The following is a 17,754-nucleotide window of genomic DNA, read 5'->3' as shown; positions in this document are numbered from 1 at the left end:
ACTTCTCAATGAGCCTATGGGAAGCCATACTTGCCAAAATGACGAGAAGGTCTTAACAAAGGATGAAATCCAATGTCAATGCCTAGTCCCTTACTCAAAATATCCAAAAATTAGGGTTTCCAAATATTAGAGCTTTTGGAATCAAGGTTTCAAAAATTAGGGTTTTGAATAATGATGCTATAGAAGGCTATAGCAATATCTTACTGCAAAGAATGCACCCTCAATTTTTAAAATTGATGAAGTATTAGGGTTTAATGTTCTGATTTATTAGGATTTTTGTAAAAAATTAAAAGTCCCAAATTGATGTTCATACTTTCCTGACTCGTATGTAGTTTTTTTTTAATTGAGTCTTTTAATGCTACAAGTCGTGATGGTGTTGCTCAAGTTGCTCAGGGGGAGAAGGTGGCAATGTACACAAGCCGCTATAGGCCTGCTGGAGAAGAAGATGATAGCATCAGTGAGATACAGCTATAATAGGTGCTTAGATAGTCTTTGATTTTTGTGAGAATTGTTGGGCCAACTTGCACTATAAACTCATCTTGAGTGGATCCCCTCTTCACAAAGGACATGAACATACCATGTTTGGGGTATTTCAAACAAACAATATATATGCAAACCAAGCCCTAAATTGCAAGTTATTTGTGCTTAAGTATGTGTTGCAAGCATATATAATTTTTAGATGTGAATGGATCATTTTCGCTCAAGCTAAACTATGCTTCACTAGTAACATAATTAGCTTGAATGTCCTCGGATGGAGATGGTGGTACCATTTTGTGACAACAAAGATCCAACATTGAATGATCTCTATGATGCTCAACATGAAAGGGTACAATCTTCCTCCCCAAAATATCTTGTCCTTAAAGACATGCCTTCTCTATTAACAACCCTCTCCATCAACGCAAAAGGCTACTAGCTTCCTCCAAGAAAACCCCTCTACTTGAAGACATGTCTTCCTCTCTATAAGTCCCCTGTTTCATCACTCCAACCTCGCCACGTCACAGAAACATTCTCCTATCTCCAACGCAATAATCTTGTAGTCGACATAACCATTCCTAAACATGTCGATGTACAAACAACAAAGATCGAATCTTACTTTGGTACAGGCAACCAAGTGTAACCCCCTCATCAACATCAATAGACTTTCTTCCCAAGTATGTACCCTCTCCAATGACTACCATTGATAATCAAGACCTACCCTCTACATCAAAAGTCCCCCATGATAAAGACTCTACTCCAAGAACCTGTCTTTGACTAATCTCACCAAAGGAGTCAAATATTACATCTCCAAAACTTTGTCACTACTCAGCTCGAACCCTACCTAGTCTCTTTGCGAGCGGACTATTTTTAGGCAGCTTCCTCAGTAGGCCCAGGACACGCCTCTTATAAACATCTACAAGGTGGAGATGACAACACCGAAGGTCATCATTGTTGGTGGGGCAAAAGTAAATCCGCTCACATGACATCAACATTGTTAGGTCATCTAATGTAAATTCAAGCCTCATCACATCAACACTACCCAAACCCACAAACATAGGCTCATGCTAAGAAGGTACCAAACCTTCAACTCCACTAAAGAAGGTACCTCTAACATGAAAGTAGGTTATTGAGCAATCGATCATATCACAGCATTATCTCCACCATAATATAGACTCCAAGCATTTATGGCAGGGCATGAGGAGTTTCCAACTCCGATACGGAGCTGATGCTAAAAGTACAAGGTAACTCTAAAACAAAATACATTGTCCAGATATCAACAAAGTATCAAAATATGTGTGGAAAAATAAATGCTTATATCTCAAGGCTATTATGGGTTACAATCCAATTTGGCTACCTCCTTAACCCCAAGCCATGCACTCAATGAAAATCTCAAAAGTCTAGAAAGAAGCAACTACCACTTCCACAACAAGCCACAAAAGTTCGATAATAATTTCTACCATTTCAAATGTTGTGTTCCAAAGAACTTACTGCTGCAAGCTTAAGAATACTATGAAGATAATGCTGAAGTGTGGATTCTAAAGAAATCACCAAGACCACCCTAAGACTATACAAAAGAAGAATCCTCAACAACAACAACACCAAACCCTAATCCAAAAGGTTAAAAAAAGGTGGATGTGCTTAAACCATGCTCAAGGGTTTCATGAAGCTAATTCCTTGATATAGGTACCTAAAGAAATTATATGAAGGCAATTCTTTCATTTGGGTGCCTAAACAAATCATATGAAGGCAAATCTATGTTATACCCTAAAGAAATCAACACACAAACAAATCCTACTTCTTGCTCAAGCATATCATAAAGATAATTCCTTTACATGGATGCCTTAAGAAATTAACAAAATAAAAGCCTCGCACCATCAACCTTAGTAATAAGCACACCAAAGTCTCACATGGTGTAGCAACCAAAGCAACAGTTTTTGCGATTTCCACTCTCCAAAAATGGAGGAGATAAATATATGATCGCATGATATCACCATGAAAGTCTCTAGATTTTCACACCCATGAATAAGTTACTTAAACTAGAAGTCCACAAAGAAGTGCAAATCAAATACTCATCAATAATATAACAAGCTCTTAAATCATCCATAGTCAACCTTATCAAATAGGAGTCGATCAAATAATCATCAATAATATACCAAGATCCTAAATCATCCATAGCCACCCATATCAATGGGCTAGCTAATTAGCTTGCCATTACTATAGCAACTGCTCTATGTGTAAACACAAGTATCTACTTGTAAGACCCCTACCTCTCTCCCTTACTAGCCGAGAGTAGAGTCTCACTTGATAGGTCTCCAAGATTGACCCACATGAAAGACTCAACCAATATCTCCCGAAGGCTCAACTAGTTGAGAACATCCATCTGGTTAATCCAGGTGGCGCATCCTCTCGGAGGGCACACTACTAAGAAACACTATGTATCACATGAGTTCAAGGGGTAGTTAAAAAACATCTCGCCCATGAATTTTTCATAAATAAAATGACCCCTTTTTCTTTAAGGACTTATGGATTTTTTCAAAAATCAATTAAAAAAACCCCTTCTAAAAATGGATTTCTGTAAATATACCTTAAAACTTTGGATTTAAAAACCCCTTCATTTGAACTCATGTGGTATATTTATATATTTTTAGGTGAACCCCTCAAGCGCACCCTAAGGTCCTAAAAAGTATAATTATGAATTCTTTTTAAATTTTAAGACTATCTCAAGTGGAGTGTCAATCCTCCAGGTATTTTGAAAAGCGCCTACACCTCTCGGGTCCACCCTACTATCCACTTTCTAGTTTTTGGTTTAGAGATCCAGTTTCAAGTATGCACCAACCCATCACTAGAGCTTTCACTCACACACACCTCTCAAAATAAGTATACATGCACACCTCTTTCATTAAAATGAAAACCTCAAATTTAATGACCCCAAATTGAACATATTCAAAATCATTTACATCATGTCTTTGCCCTAACATAAAACTTTTTAACATGACTCATTGTTTGTTATGTTGACACACTCAATCGATTACTAATCTACATCAATGAAAGTTTGTGGCTAATCAAGATCTCACACCTAACTCCCCACACTTTCTTATGTTTTTCTTTCTCTAAAGCCATTCCATGTGAGTCCCACCACTCGAGGCTCTTGTCTTCGGGTGGCTCAGATGGAGGAGTATCTTGGAGACATTTGGGACATTTAATGACTAAAAGTTAAGTTCTATTATCACATATGCAAAAATATGGAAGGTCTACAAGCCATATATGCACTAGAGTTGCACCTTCTTATAGTCATCTCCTGTGGTTGATATTTTCAAGAGACATCACATCAACAGATGATGGGAGCCCACAACCGAGGGTTAGCTACAAAACCCAGAGGGAGTGGTGGTCACCTCCTACCAATGTGTTGGTTGGTCATCTTAATGGCTTGGGTTGTCCTTGGACATGGCAGCACTATTGTGACTTCACAATAAGTTACACTACAAAGTGAAATATAGTACCAATAGTCGAATCAAACTATAGTCTATAATAACAATGTACAATCAACAATTTATCCCTGCATTATGGAAATGTTTATGATATTATGCTTAAAATGCTTTCTAAATGGTGATCTTGTTTCTGTCACTTATATAGAGCATTCTAAGCCTTTGAGAAATTTAAAGGTGGACAAAGATAATTATCAATTAGTATAAATCTTGTGAATAGTAAAAAGGATTGAAAATTCAACTATAGTGTAACTCTTACTTGCTAAAATTTGAATAAAAGAAAAAACGTATTTTTATTATATGAATAAAATGAAGTTGCAATTAATCAAACTACATATGATCACTTACTTACTAGCTCTTCCTAAGTTTCTAATTTAGACCTAGCTTACCTAAAATAAATTTTATTTATTTGCTCTCCTTCCTGCACCACTCTACCTCTATATATCTCTACGCCCTTCCTTCTCTCTCTCTCTCTCTCTCTCTCTCTCTCTCTCTCTCTCTTTGCATGTGCCAATCTCTCCTTCTCTCTCTCTCCCGTTCCCTCTACCTACAACCCTTCTCTCTCTCTCTCTCTCTCTCCCCTTCCCTCTACCTGCAACCCTCTCTCTCTCTCTCTCTCTCTCTCTCGTCTATGCACTCTTACACATTTCACAAAAGCCTAGAACACTCCAAAAGTACGTCATCAAAAAAAAGCCGCCAAGAGAATAAAATCATAATCCAAAATTAAAAGCTTTTAGGCATCATGTCATTTCCAACTTCCCTCACTAATTAATTAATAGTGAATAGAATTTGACACACCCATATTATATAGCTCAAGTGCCATATTCACTCAAGTGACATATTCTATTAATTAGTGCTCGCAACTAATTAATAGAAAGACTAACGTCGTGGACCTTGGGTTTTTGCATACACAAATTTTCATTAAAATAAAATTTTCTATTATTATTTACATCGCTTACATAGTTACAACGCATGGACTGGATTTACACACATTTGCAATATATAGCCAAGGAAGTATTTACAAATATTTGCAAATTTACAAAACAGCATCACAAGTCAAATCTAGACGGGGTGCAACAAGAATGTATTCATGTTGTTCAATTACAACACGAAGAAATTGTTGAGCCTTCTATTCCTCGTCTTCCATATTGGTCAGATCAACAGCAACAAGAGACTGGCTTTCTTTGACCTCCACGTTGGCGGGATGTGTTCCATGCAAAAAGTAATGTGCATACTCTCCTTCAATGTAGTTATCGTGGAAGAAAACCTTGCAAATATCGAACAAATCAACACTTTGAGGATCTTGCATGCACTTCCACACGACTCTAGCCTTGGCTGACCTCATCCCATTTCAAGTCCGAGGAACAACCCACGAACATCTCCATTGTTGTCATACAGCCTCTCCCAGCAGCATGTATCCTTTCTACTTCCTCATTCAGCCTTGCAGCTAGCTCTTCAGATTCTTCATCCTTGCTGGTGGCGCCCAATATCGGATATCGGAGGACCAGCAATGAAAAGGTACGTCTCCATTGTTGTCATACAGTCTCTCCCAACAGCATGTATCCTTTCTAATTTCTCAAATCGGCCTTGCAGGTGAAGATGATGCGCACAGGTCCTGAGAAGCAGCGGTTTCTTCTTTGATTGAAAAGAGACTTCTTGCTTCCACTGAGAATTGGTGTTCCTGAGCTCGATTAAAGTCTTTGGACAAGGATGTGTCCGAGAGGGGACCTGAGGGCCTCTTTTTTTTATTTAATTTAAATAAGACCCAAGCCCCATAGTCTAAGACCTGTTCTGTCGGTCTTGCAAGAAGCTCCCACGAACAAGTGAGGGAACCATCGACGACGGTCAGCTGAAGGGAGGCAGGCAGGATCTTTCTTAGCGCTGGTGCCACACCACTGCCAGCCAGGTCACATTGGCTTATCTTTATCTTCAGCTTATCTGGATTGGTTCCTGGTTCCTGACTGTATGTCGATCCTCTTCTACACCTCTTGGGCAATGGGAGAGGTTTGCTTACTACTGCATGTTGATTGCTTCTATTAGAGCTCTGTCCTTAGATAGAATGAGAATAATCTTGTCTCTGCAGCTGTCTTGGTTGGGGAGGGAGGACCATCTTCTTGGAAGATGCTGTGGAAGTAGTCAGTGAGGAGTTTTTTGTTCTCCTCTTGGTTAATAGCCTGAATTCCATTCTTGTTTTTAAGCAAGGAGATATGCTCTTGCCTTTGCTTGACCTTCAGCATTTTAAACATTTCAGGGCATGGCCTGTCAATTTTACCTGCCCACCATTCCCTAGTAAAGAGCTTAGTGTGTTGGAGGGCAATTTCTTCTTCTTTTTTGATTTTAGCTCTGATCTGATTGACATTAGAAGGGTCAGTGGAGGATTCTTGTTCTTGAAGCTGCACTTGGAGTTTTTTTAGTCTGCTGGTTCTGTGAGCTGTAACTTCCTTTCTAGCCTGCTTGAGCAAATTTTGGGTAGACTTAACTGACAGACTCCAAGCTTTGGCTGGGGAGAGATTGTTGCTGAAGAAGGAATTCCAGATGTGTTTGATTTCTTCTTGAACTAGACGCAGCTTAAATAGAGCTGGGTCTGTGTGGAACCAGCTAGATTTGTGTCTGTTGTCTTGATTATCCATTGTAGTGATGATGGGGTAATGATTTGATATGCATGTAGTATTGTCTACTGAGCATTCACACCTGTTGTATTTAGAATAAATTTCACCACTTGCGTAAGCTCTATCTAGTCTGGCTTTTCTGGAGAGCTCTCCAGTAGAGTAGTTTTGCCATGTGAAGATTCCTTCTTGACCCAAATCTTGCAAATTGAACTTGTGTTTTACTTTTTCCCAAGTTTGTTTCTCTGATCCAAACAAGGATTGTCCTTTGGAGTTGTATCTGTCCTTGAGGGTTTCAACCATGTTGAAGTCCCCCATAATCAAAACAGGTGCTTGTAGCCTTGCATAAACTCCTACAAAGGTGAAGCTGTTCATGAGTACAACTATCCATTGATTGTTGTTGTCAATGTGAAAGTCTTTTAGATCTTGGATGCAATCACACTGCTAGGCCCCCACTTCCATGAGAATGAAGTGAGAATAACCAAAAGTGCTCAAGGGAGATGGAGTATAGCCTTCTGTTCAGTTCCTCTCCTATAGTCTTTATCTCCACTAGAGTGATGATATCCAGATGACCTTTGGCTTTAAACCATTGTCTGACTAGTTGGGCTTTCTTTGGGTCTGAAAGTCCTTTGACATTGTAGCTTGCAACTTTCATTATCTTTTGTTTGGGGGTTTGTTGAGGCCTCCTTTGGTGACTGACTGGGGGGTGATTCCCGTGTGCTCTGCCCCTCTTGAGTTCTTTGCTTATCTCCATGTCATTGGAGTTGCCTGCTTGTGGTTTGGAGCTTTTTTCAGGAGCTAGAATGCCTGTGGTTGTCCATGTCAGCTGCATCCAAGTTGTCAACTTCCTTCTCTAACCTAAGTTTGTTTATAGGGATACTTTCTACACATTCATTTTCTTGTTCTGTATCACCTGGGTCTAGGACAGCAGCTAAAACTGAGTATCTGTTGGGTTTGTGAAAGGATTGAGGGGGTTTGGGTCTGTTAGAAGGTTTCCTTCTGTTGACTTGCACGAATTCTGTTTCTTTTGGGTTTTCATTAGGAGGAGGAGGGCCAAGGTTCGGGAGAGCTTGGCTCGGGTTAGGGGGGGTATTTCTTTCAGCAACTTGGGGTAGGATAAACTGCAGGTTTTTGATGGGACAGTTTATGATAAGGTGACCTTGTTTCCCACAGTGGAAGCAGGAGTTGGGAAGGTGTTTGTAGAGAACTGCCCGAGTATGGGAGAACTCACCACACCCTATTGCAATCTCATCTGGGAGAGGGATGGGCAGGTCAAGCTCTACTAGGACTTGAGGGTGCCAAGCAAGGTTGTAGTCAGAGATAGCTTTGGTGCCAAGAACTTGACCTAGGGGTGATAATATGGTTTTGATCCATGGGGTCAGGTGAATGGGGAGGTTAGGGAGTTCAACCCACACTGGATATGCTGAGGATTTGGGACCATCAGGATTGAAGTCCTTTGTCCATCTCATGAAACAGAAGAGGAGATGCCTATACATCCATTGCCCTGAGCTAATAACCTTCATTGCCATACTTGGTTCTTTGAATAAGAATAGGTAGTAGCCTTTGACCAGAGCTTGAGTTAGGGTAACCTCTATTCCCAGAGGTGTCCAGCTTTCTCTTATCCATGCTCTCATTGCTTCCTTAGATGGTCTCGGACCAAAGAGTAATCCAACCAAGCATCTTTCTGAATAGTCTTCTACCTTGCTTCTGACCTGTTCTATTGGTAAACTTACATGAACAGTGTTGGTAGTGGTATTACCTGATGGGGTGTTATTGGCTGAAGCTTTCTGTTGGGCTGCTGCTGCTGAAGGTATAGTCGGTTCTTTTGCTGACAAGAGGGAGGGCTCTTTGATTTGTCCCTGGTTCTTCATGTTTTGAAGTTGTTCTTTGGCTTCTTTTAGTTCCTGTACCAACCTGGAGTTTTCATCCATTACTGCATCAATGATGGCTTCTCCACTCCAAGGTTTTTCTGAATTGGGATTCCAGGGGTTTGAGTGAGGGATTAGGACTTGATGAGAGGTTGAGGGTAAAGCTAAGGGAATGTGACTGCTGAGCATTTGGTTTGTTTTTGCAGGTGATGCTGAAGATATCTGAGGTCTGATAAGGGACGGGCTCCTCCACTCAATGCCCATGCACTTGGGAGGGCATCCGCCCGAAGGGAAGTCTACGCTGCAGGTTTAGAAAAAGGCGAGAAACTGGGCAAGATGAAGCACAGAGCGGACCACACCAAGTTTCAAAACTGATATTAAACCACCTTCAACCTTATAAGGTCTACGTCTAATCACCTTAAACCTTATAACCTATCCACCACCTAATCAATTAACTCTTTCACTAATTAATTAATAGCAAAAAAATTACTCTTTCACTAATTAATTAATAGCAAAAAAATTTGGAGAAGTGGCATTGTGAAGGGATTATTTTGATGCTACGTGCCTCACTATTTCAATGGTAAGTGAGGATGTTCGAAAATTACTCGACATAAATCTACAAAATAATCAATGCTTATACATGACACGGTGTAGAGCACAGCTCCCGTGTGTCCTTGAAGTGGTGGCTCGTAACTCATCTGACTGTAGGATCTTCCGGTGTGGTGTCTTTTTTTTTTTTTTAATGGCGAAGAGACATTATTATTCACACCACCCCATTTCGCAAGCTCGGAAGGGGAGGTAGAGCCTAGAGGCCGTTATCTAAGAATAGGAGGAGCTTGTTGTAGACGAGGGTGCGGGCGGAGAGGCCCAGCACGAAGTCGCCGTGGGCGTACTGCGGGACGAAGAGCACCTCCGTGACGCTCGGTAGCTCCTCGAGCAAGTGCCTTACGTCCTGCTCGTCCGCCAGCTCATCCTGCCCACCGTGCGCCATCATGAAGGGGATGCTCCTCGGAATGCTAGACAGGTCGTACGACGGAGGAAAGAAATCACCGTAGTGCACCAAGTTCCGAAACCACCCATAATCATACTTCCCGAACCTGCCCGTCCTCAACACTGCCGCCACAAAATAAATCACACAGAAAATGTGAATGATCGATCCACTACTCTACGACTACAAGGTGAGTAATCATCTGCATATAATTAGAGCCTCTACATTGAGCCATTTGCGCTAGGTTCCTCATCGAGGTCGTCTGGAGCTCGAATTTGTCGTAGTAGGAAATCAAGGTTTTGTTGATACAGCAATTCGGACCTGGAAAAAAGCCCACAACAAAAAAGGCCTCTCGATTTTAATGCAGCTGTCTTCAGGGTCCCCCATGGACCTTCCTCATGGGGCGCTGTAATTTCACTCCTTTTTAATATATTTTCCTGTGTTTTTACCCAAAAAAAAGCCTCTCGATTTTAATGCAGCAAGTACGAGTGCTATTTTGGTAAAGAGATATAATAAATTGGTACCTGTGACAAGGCTTAGCAAATCGCTGTAGCAATTAGCCCGTTTGATGTCCTTACACACTGCATCAATGACTTGCTTGCCGCCAGCACTGCGCAAAAGCAAGCGAACAGAGTTCAACCTTATTCACACACCACCTCACTCAGTCAACGTCCCTATCGGCCCGTCAAAAATCAAACCAAATAATTACCCAGCGTTGCTACATACTCTGATATGTTGAATTGGTGAATGCCAGCAACCAGCAGGAGCTTGACAGAGAGAGACACGCACAAAAAAGACAATACTGGTTAGATTCCGTGAAAAGAAAAAGGCGTCCACAGATAGATACCTTTGTAGGCAATGAAAGCATTTCATGCAGTTTGGGCTACCTTATCAAGGAACAGCCAGGCAACAGCCGAAGCTACGGGCGAGGAGACATGGTTCAGGTAGGCTATGGGGCTGAGCATCGCTGCCTTCTTTACCAGACTGGCTACGTCCCTTTGAGTAAATGCAGCGAAACCAGTCATGGTTCCCTGCATGCACATGGCAGAGAGTGACGCGTAAGGTCTTGTTTCCAGCTCAGCAGGACAACCCTACAAGTGACGGCAAAATTTATATGGAAAAAAGTAGCTACCTGTGAATAACCAATGAAGTAGATGGGCTGGTTTGCTTGTGTGTGCACAAAACGCAGCATGGAAGGTAAATCTTGGGACACCAGATCGTCCCAATCCCAATCCCAGAACTCCTGTGGATCATAAGGTTCCATGGAGCACAAAAAAGCCTACAGTATTAATTCTCTCAGAAAGTTCACGTAAAAAAACTGCTCCACTTAACATAAATTGCCTTTCCCCATCTTGTCACGACACCAGAGTACACGCTAGCTTTCGGTCCGCAGTAAAGCATTTTTCGGCAGTATCCTTTACTTTTTTATGACAAAATGCGTTTCACACTGCACAGTACGACAGCAATGCGCGCTCTCTCTCTAGAAAAAGTGTTTTTTTTAATCCTTAAAATTAAAGGCAATGCTTAAGTTTAACAAGGTGAAAATCATTGGAAATGCGCTTGTTGGTATTTTTTTTAAAAAAATCATTGGAAATCATAAAAATGCAGGGATTTATAACTAAATCGTACTAACCAAGATTTCTAATTTTTTTTTTTTTAAATTACATTACAAACAGGGTTATGAGCATTAGGAGAGAGAGTGAGTGTGAGCACTCGGAGAACGTGAGTCTATATTACCCTAAATTTTAGATTTGAAGCATCGACCGCAAAGGTCTAAAGTACCAAATGGTGAAAAAACTCTACTTAAATTGACAAATTTATAATTTGAAGGTCTTTATAGCTTAAACTACCTAAAATTTCAGAATTTTCCAACCTCCAACTCTCGAATTTATAAATAATTTTCATAAGTCTATCTATCTTTAGACGTACTTGCAAATTTAAAAATGGTTTTTTTTAAGCTTCTTAAGAATGGTCATAGACTCAATAGCTATGGCCTTTGGCATGCTCTAAGGTTCCTTTTTACTGGTTTTATGATTGACTCTAAAGTAGAGTTTGGGATACTCTTAGCCAAGTTCAATGGTTAGTACTCGACCAGCAATACCTTCACCTTTCTTACAAGTGATTGGGCTTGTTTTATTTGCTCATTCTCCAACAGGGGGTTGGCCTACCCTTTGAGTTTCTTTGCAAAGTTTGCATAGTCACTGGGTTTTCTCTTTAGAAAGCACTCGTTTGAGTGGTAGATTGCCCATTATCTCTATGTGAGGGAGGCAACTTCAGAGCTATCGTCCGAACCACTTTTAGCGTTCACGACATCGTTGCTCTTGACAACTAATTGTGCATTGCATTTTTACGTGCTCTTTGAGGTTTTCTTCTTTTGGACCTTTGATTTCAATCCTTTAGCCTTTTTAGGAGCTACTATAGCCTTTGGGGCTACTATAGATAACGTGTAGGGTAGCCTAGTAGAGGATTTAATGACCATTATATTAGAACACACTTCTAGTAATTGAGGAAAAAACAAAATGATAAGATATACCATCAACACAATAAATCCAAGTGGAGCTATTTTTTATAAATTTATAATAATTTGAAAGTATTTATAACTTAAACTACCTAAAATTTTAGAATTTTCGAACCTTCAAGTTTCTAGCTGATAAATAATTTTCATAAAGTCTCTATCTATCTTTAGGCATACTTGCAACAACTCTCTAGTTTATAAATATTTTTTGTAAAGTCCCTATCTATCTTTGGGCATACTTGCAACAACTCTCTAGTTTATAAATATTTTTTGTAAAGTCCCTATCTATCTTTGGGCATACTTGCAAAAATGCGTTTCTCAAAGGTTGCTAAAGAGGCAGAAAGATTTTTATGCTCGAACATACTCCACAACTCATGAATAAATTCACACCTACCAATAGTTTCGAACTGCCTTTCTCTTCTCTAAAGCTTTTTATACCCTCTGAGGCAACTGAGGTGGCAAGATATAACTGGTTCCAAGACCAAATATATATGTACAAAGTTCTAAAGTAGTGTGCAAAAAAAAGGGTCACCGCCAAATGGTGAAAAACCTCTATCTCTAAATATTGGAGCTATTTTGACAAATTTAAAATACTTTGAAGGTATTTACAACTCAACCTACCTAAAATCTTAGAATTTTTCAAACCTTCAACTTTGAAATTTATAAATAATTTTCATAAAGTGTCCATTTATATTTAGACATACTTGCAAATTAAAAAATGCTTTTCTCAAAGGTTGCTATAGACACATTTTTTTGCTCAAAGGTACTCCTCAAAGTCATGCCTACCAATAGTTTAGAACTACCTTCTTCTTCTCTAAACCCTTTTATACCCTCCCAAGCAACTAAGGTGGCAAGATATAACTGGCTCTAACACCAAATATGTATGTACAAAGGCTTAAAGCAAAATGCAAAAAAAGGGGATCTCAACCAAATGGTGAAAAACCTCTATCTCTAAATATTGAAGCTACTTTTAACACATTCATAATAATGTAGAGGTATGTATAAATTAAACTACCTAAAATCTTAGAATTTTTAAACCTTCAGCTTTGAAATTTATAAACAATTTTCATAAAGTCTCTATCTATCTTTACGCATACTTGTAATTTTTTTTTTTTAAAGGACACAGATATATGTACAAAGGTCTAAGGCAGTGCGCGAAAAAAGGGTCTCTACCAAATGGTGAAAAACCTCAATCTCTAAATATTGGGGCCGTTTTGGACAAATTTATAAAAAATTTGAAGGTATTTTCAACTTAAACAACTTAAAATCTTAGAATTTTCAAACCTTCAACTTTGAAATTTATAAATAATTTTCATAAAGTCTCCATCTATATTTAGGCATACTTGCATATTGAAAAATGCTTTTATCAAAAGTTGCTATAGACACACATGTTTTTAGGCCCAAACATATTCCACAATTCATGAAAAAATTCATGCCTGCCAATACTTTAAAACTACCTTTTTCTCCTCTAAACTTTCTTATACTCTCCCAGGCAACTAAGGTGGCAAGATATAACTCGCTCCAAGATCAAATGTGTATGTACAAAAGTCTAAAGCAATGTGTGAAAAAAGGGTCTCCACCAAATAGTGAAAAAATTCAGTCTTTGAATATTGGAGCTATTTTCGACAAATCTATAATAATTTGAAAGTATTTATAACTTAAACTACCTAAAATCTTAGAATTTTCAAACCCTCAACTCTAAAATTTATAAATAATTTTCATAAAGCTCCATCTATCTTTAGGCATACTTGCAAATTCAAGATAGTTCAAGCTGTGGTTAGGCTCAAAGGGAGTGGAGTGATTTTCTCAAAGGTTGCTATAGACACACATTTTTATACTCAAACGTATGCCACAACTCATGAATAAGTTCATGCATACCAATAGCTTAGAACTGCCTTTTCTTCTCTAAACCTTGTCATACCCTCTAGAAAACAGAGATGGCAAGATATAACTGGCTCCAAGACCAAATATGTATATTCAAAGGTCTAAAGCAGTGTGCACAAAAAGAGTCTCCACCAAATGGTGAAAAACCTTGATCTTTAAATATTGGAGCTATTTTTTACAATCTTATATCAGTCGAAGGTATTTATAAATTAAAGTACCTAAAATCTTAGAATTTTCAAACCTTCAACTCTCAAATTGATGAATATTTTTCATGACTAAAGTCTCCCATAAATTCATAAATAATTTTCATAAAGTCTCCCATACTCGCAAATTAAAGAATGCGTTTCTCAAAGGTTGCTCTAGACACACACATTTTTATGCTCAAACGTACTCCACAACTCATGAATAAATTCACGGAGGACGCCTCGCTATCTAAAAAGAAGATAAGCACTTGCTCTTGCAAAAGGTGGAGCACCAACAAGTAACAAGAGATCTAACCAGCTAGGCCTTGCTTCGATCTAATGACTAATATCGTGTGAACTGTAGATGGCCGCCTGCAAGGAAAACCACTAGGTTTCTGCCGCCCTTTGTGAACTTATGTATGTGTGGCCACATTGCAACCCTTTGCAAAACGAATCCTCCGCACGCCCTCTCAAGGGATTAAACTTCGTTAAAGAGAATCACCTGGCTCTAATACCATTTGAAAATCCCATCACGGCAACATCACACATGCAAACGTGGGGCCACATTCACCACCATCAACAATAATACCCCCTTTAGCACTGGTTCTAGCACCCTTCTATGTGCATCTTCCAAACTTGGAACTGCGCTATAGCACATTTGTTAGACGCGAACAAAATCACACGACATTAAGTCAAGTATGTATAGCATTTCTCCTTCCTCATGCCATCAGCTCACGTCTCTACGCACTGATGTTTGATCCAACTAATCGTGAAGCTGGAATAGATGAGTGATTATGGAATGTCTGGGTCCCTTCATAGAGGGTCCTAGCTCTCTCGGTCATGTGACACTCGCTGAGGTATTGAAAGTGTGTTGACATTCCTACCAGAGAATTGCCTCACCTCCTAATTAGGCAACTCTGACTTGTTTCTAGCTAGCTAATCTCAAAAGTCTGATTTTCCCTGAACCAAACTCCATTTAAAAACCAAAAACGCTTGGACATAAGATATCAAACGCACTAGTGTCTCGTACAATTTCCTGGTCTTAGGGACCAGAGGAGCGCAGGGATTATCCGGAGTCCTCTTTGATGGTGATAAGGTTGTGTAAGGCTTCTAACGGTGGAGCCTGCGTGTTAATAGCCCATTAAAACTCCTAACCATAGAGCCGGCCACATGTTAAATAGGTCTCTCTATTTCGAATACTCCAATTATTTCCTCTTTGATAGAGCAGAGTCATCACATTTCCTACCAAGTGAGCATTGAAAGTTAAAACTTGGAAGGAACCGAATTCTGACCTCACACGGCAAGCTTTTAGAAGAACGCGCAAGCGCGATGCCAAGGGGATGGTAATTACCTTATCAGTTCGCTTGTACGTGACATGGCCGTAGCTAAATTTGGAGGATCGTGTGCTCCCGAGCCACACATCATATCCGCTGTCCGCCAGAACAAACCCAAGAGACTGCTCTGGCCCGTTCAGCACCCAGATATCGCCACCCTATATCTCTCCCTCACACAAACATCATTCTCTTCAATCAGTAAAAACCCCTCTCTCTCTCTATCTCTATCTCTATCTCTCTCTCTCTCTCTCTCTCTCTCTCTCTCTCTCTCATATTTTATCGAGAGATCAATTAAATTGCAAATCGAACGTCTCTTCATTACAGGTGGCTGGTGAGCAAACACTAGCAGCCTCACCTGCATCAAGCCATGATACAGAAAAGCAGGTCCCTTGGTAGGCCGGAACCTTCGACTGGAAATTCGTTGCATCCCCAACAGGAATCCGTCTCCAGTAGGCACCTGAAGATAGAACCTCACTACTTTTCCAAAACCAGTTCAACACTTATTAGAACAAACACGATGATCCAGGTGAAGCTTACCTTGAACTCTTGACAATTGTAGCCACGTTTCAGCACCAGGATAGCGCATATTCCGTAAGGGTTTGAGATAGCTTGAGCTTGCGATGCCGGCAAGGACTCCACTACGCAAGCCAGCAATATCTGGAAGATGGACCACACAGCAAGCAAGGAACAAGCCGGCCTGCACATAGATAGCGCCATCTCACCTGCTCCGAGTACCCAACGCAATGTTCAGGGCTCGCCTTGACCTTACTGTCTAATCACCTAGAGCATTCTGTAACCTTAGGATGGCCCAAAGCTGGATTCAGGCTTCAATCTCGTACTTTGTGGCTGAGCTCAGACAGCTATCACTGCACCTCTTCTCAGTTCTCACAAATCATCGATTCTCAGGGTCTGGATTCGGGACTTTGTCTGTGTCTTACATCTCACCGTCTTTCAGTGTGGAGAGAAGCCAAAGGGACCTTGCGACTAGATGATGGTTCACGAGGGGGGAAGGGGGGCGGAGAGAGGCGGGGGGGGGGGGGGGGGGGGGGGATGTGGTTAATGTGGGAAAGCGGAGCTTGAGCAAAGAAGGCATTGAGGTCCGGGACTCCGGCTGCGTCGTAAGTCACATGTTCTGGTTTGGAATGAATTTTATACGGACAAACATATGGTTCATCAGTCCGGTGGCCACCAGCTTTCATTAATTGTGGCAAATAAAAATCCAATAGAAACTCCTGCATGCCGACTTTGTCGCTTCATTAAATATATTTCGTTTGAATGCTGCAGTGATGAGCCATGACCAGTAGTCACTGTGACTGGAATCTGCGTGGATGGAGCCTGGAGCAACGGCTGGTTGGACGACAAAAATATTTGTGGTAGCCGTTCAATTGCCGTGATTTGGACGGGGAGGTAGTTGAGTGAATAAAGGAATATCGTTGGGGATGAATAAAGAAGGTTCAAGGAACTAGCTGCTTGCAAGCTACCGTCACACCGTGCTACATTGCTAGTTCACAACTTGAAAGTTCACATTGTGCACTGTGTATATGCATGCCAAAAGAGTCAACAACGAGGCTGCTCAAGTCATGACTCATCACTGATCAGTACGAAAGCCTTTAATCCTGGAAAGGTACTGCTTTTAAATGCTGAATTTGAATGCACAGCGTTCGGGGAGCCACCTTTTTTACCAACCTTAAATGCATTCTTCTTCTTCTTCTTTTTTAAAGTTATAACAGAGGAATATATTAGAAAAAAGGTGAGGATACAAATCCCATGAGGAAGGTCCATGGGGAGACCCTGAGAACTGTTAAACCCTGAAGATAATGGGATTAACTCTGAAACTTAAAAACTGAGACGGTTGATATAATCAAAACTTGATGAGCAGATTCATGAAACAAAACTGAAATCGGCTGAGGAGACCCAACTGAAGCTTAATCTTCTTATTTTCTGGGAGAGGAGCTTCGAAAACATTTTGAAAGGCCATTGCTGGACCATATGAGCAGTAGCCTGAGACCGGGAGGGCTAACAGGACCCTTTGGAAACCTTTCGAAGCCTGGGAGTGATGAACCGAGTGCTGGAGCCTTCTTAGACATTCGAAAACAAATCCTTGGAACATGGTTTCCTTCTTTTTGCAGAGCGAGGAGCTGTGAAACCTCTTCCATTTCCTCCATGGTAGATCAAAAACAGATGCAGCAAAAGACTTGTGAACAGTAGCCTGAGTCCGGAAGGCCTTAAAGGACCCTCTGGAAATCTTCCGAAGCCTGGATGTGGTACGCCGAGTGTGCTGGAGCCTTCTTTGACATTCGAAATCCAATCCTTGTAACATGGATTCCTTCTTCTTGCAGAGCGAGGAGCTGTGATACTTCTTCCATTTCCTCCATGGCAGGTCCTGCCAACGATCCACCTCCATAGGTACACCGG

The 17,754-nt window shown here is 40.6% G+C and overlaps 1 protein-coding gene across 1 annotated transcript; it reads right to left on the bottom strand.

Annotated features, from left to right (window-relative positions):
* Positions 1-9,008: 9,008 nt before the first annotated feature.
* Positions 9,009-16,624, bottom strand: LOC147627531 (triacylglycerol lipase 1-like). The gene is made up of 9 exons (XM_086814454.1): positions 15,877-16,624; positions 15,695-15,796; positions 15,357-15,497; positions 10,557-10,667; positions 10,312-10,455; positions 10,151-10,191; positions 9,949-10,034; positions 9,650-9,745; positions 9,009-9,549 (listed from the first exon to the last, which is right to left on the bottom strand). The coding sequence occupies exons 1-9, from the start codon at positions 16,054-16,056 to the stop codon at positions 9,242-9,244; spliced, it is 1,209 nt and encodes a 402-aa protein (XP_086670580.1). The 5' UTR covers positions 16,057-16,624; the 3' UTR covers positions 9,009-9,241.
* Positions 16,625-17,754: the final 1,130 nt, after the last annotated feature.

This window comes from Cibotium barometz, chromosome 20, assembly GCF_041138505.1.
Source record: "Cibotium barometz isolate CiBa-2024 chromosome 20, ASM4113850v1, whole genome shotgun sequence".
NCBI classification, from domain to species: domain Eukaryota; kingdom Viridiplantae; phylum Streptophyta; class Polypodiopsida; order Cyatheales; family Cibotiaceae; genus Cibotium; species Cibotium barometz.
This window is presented reverse-complemented; position numbering and strand designations above follow the sequence as displayed.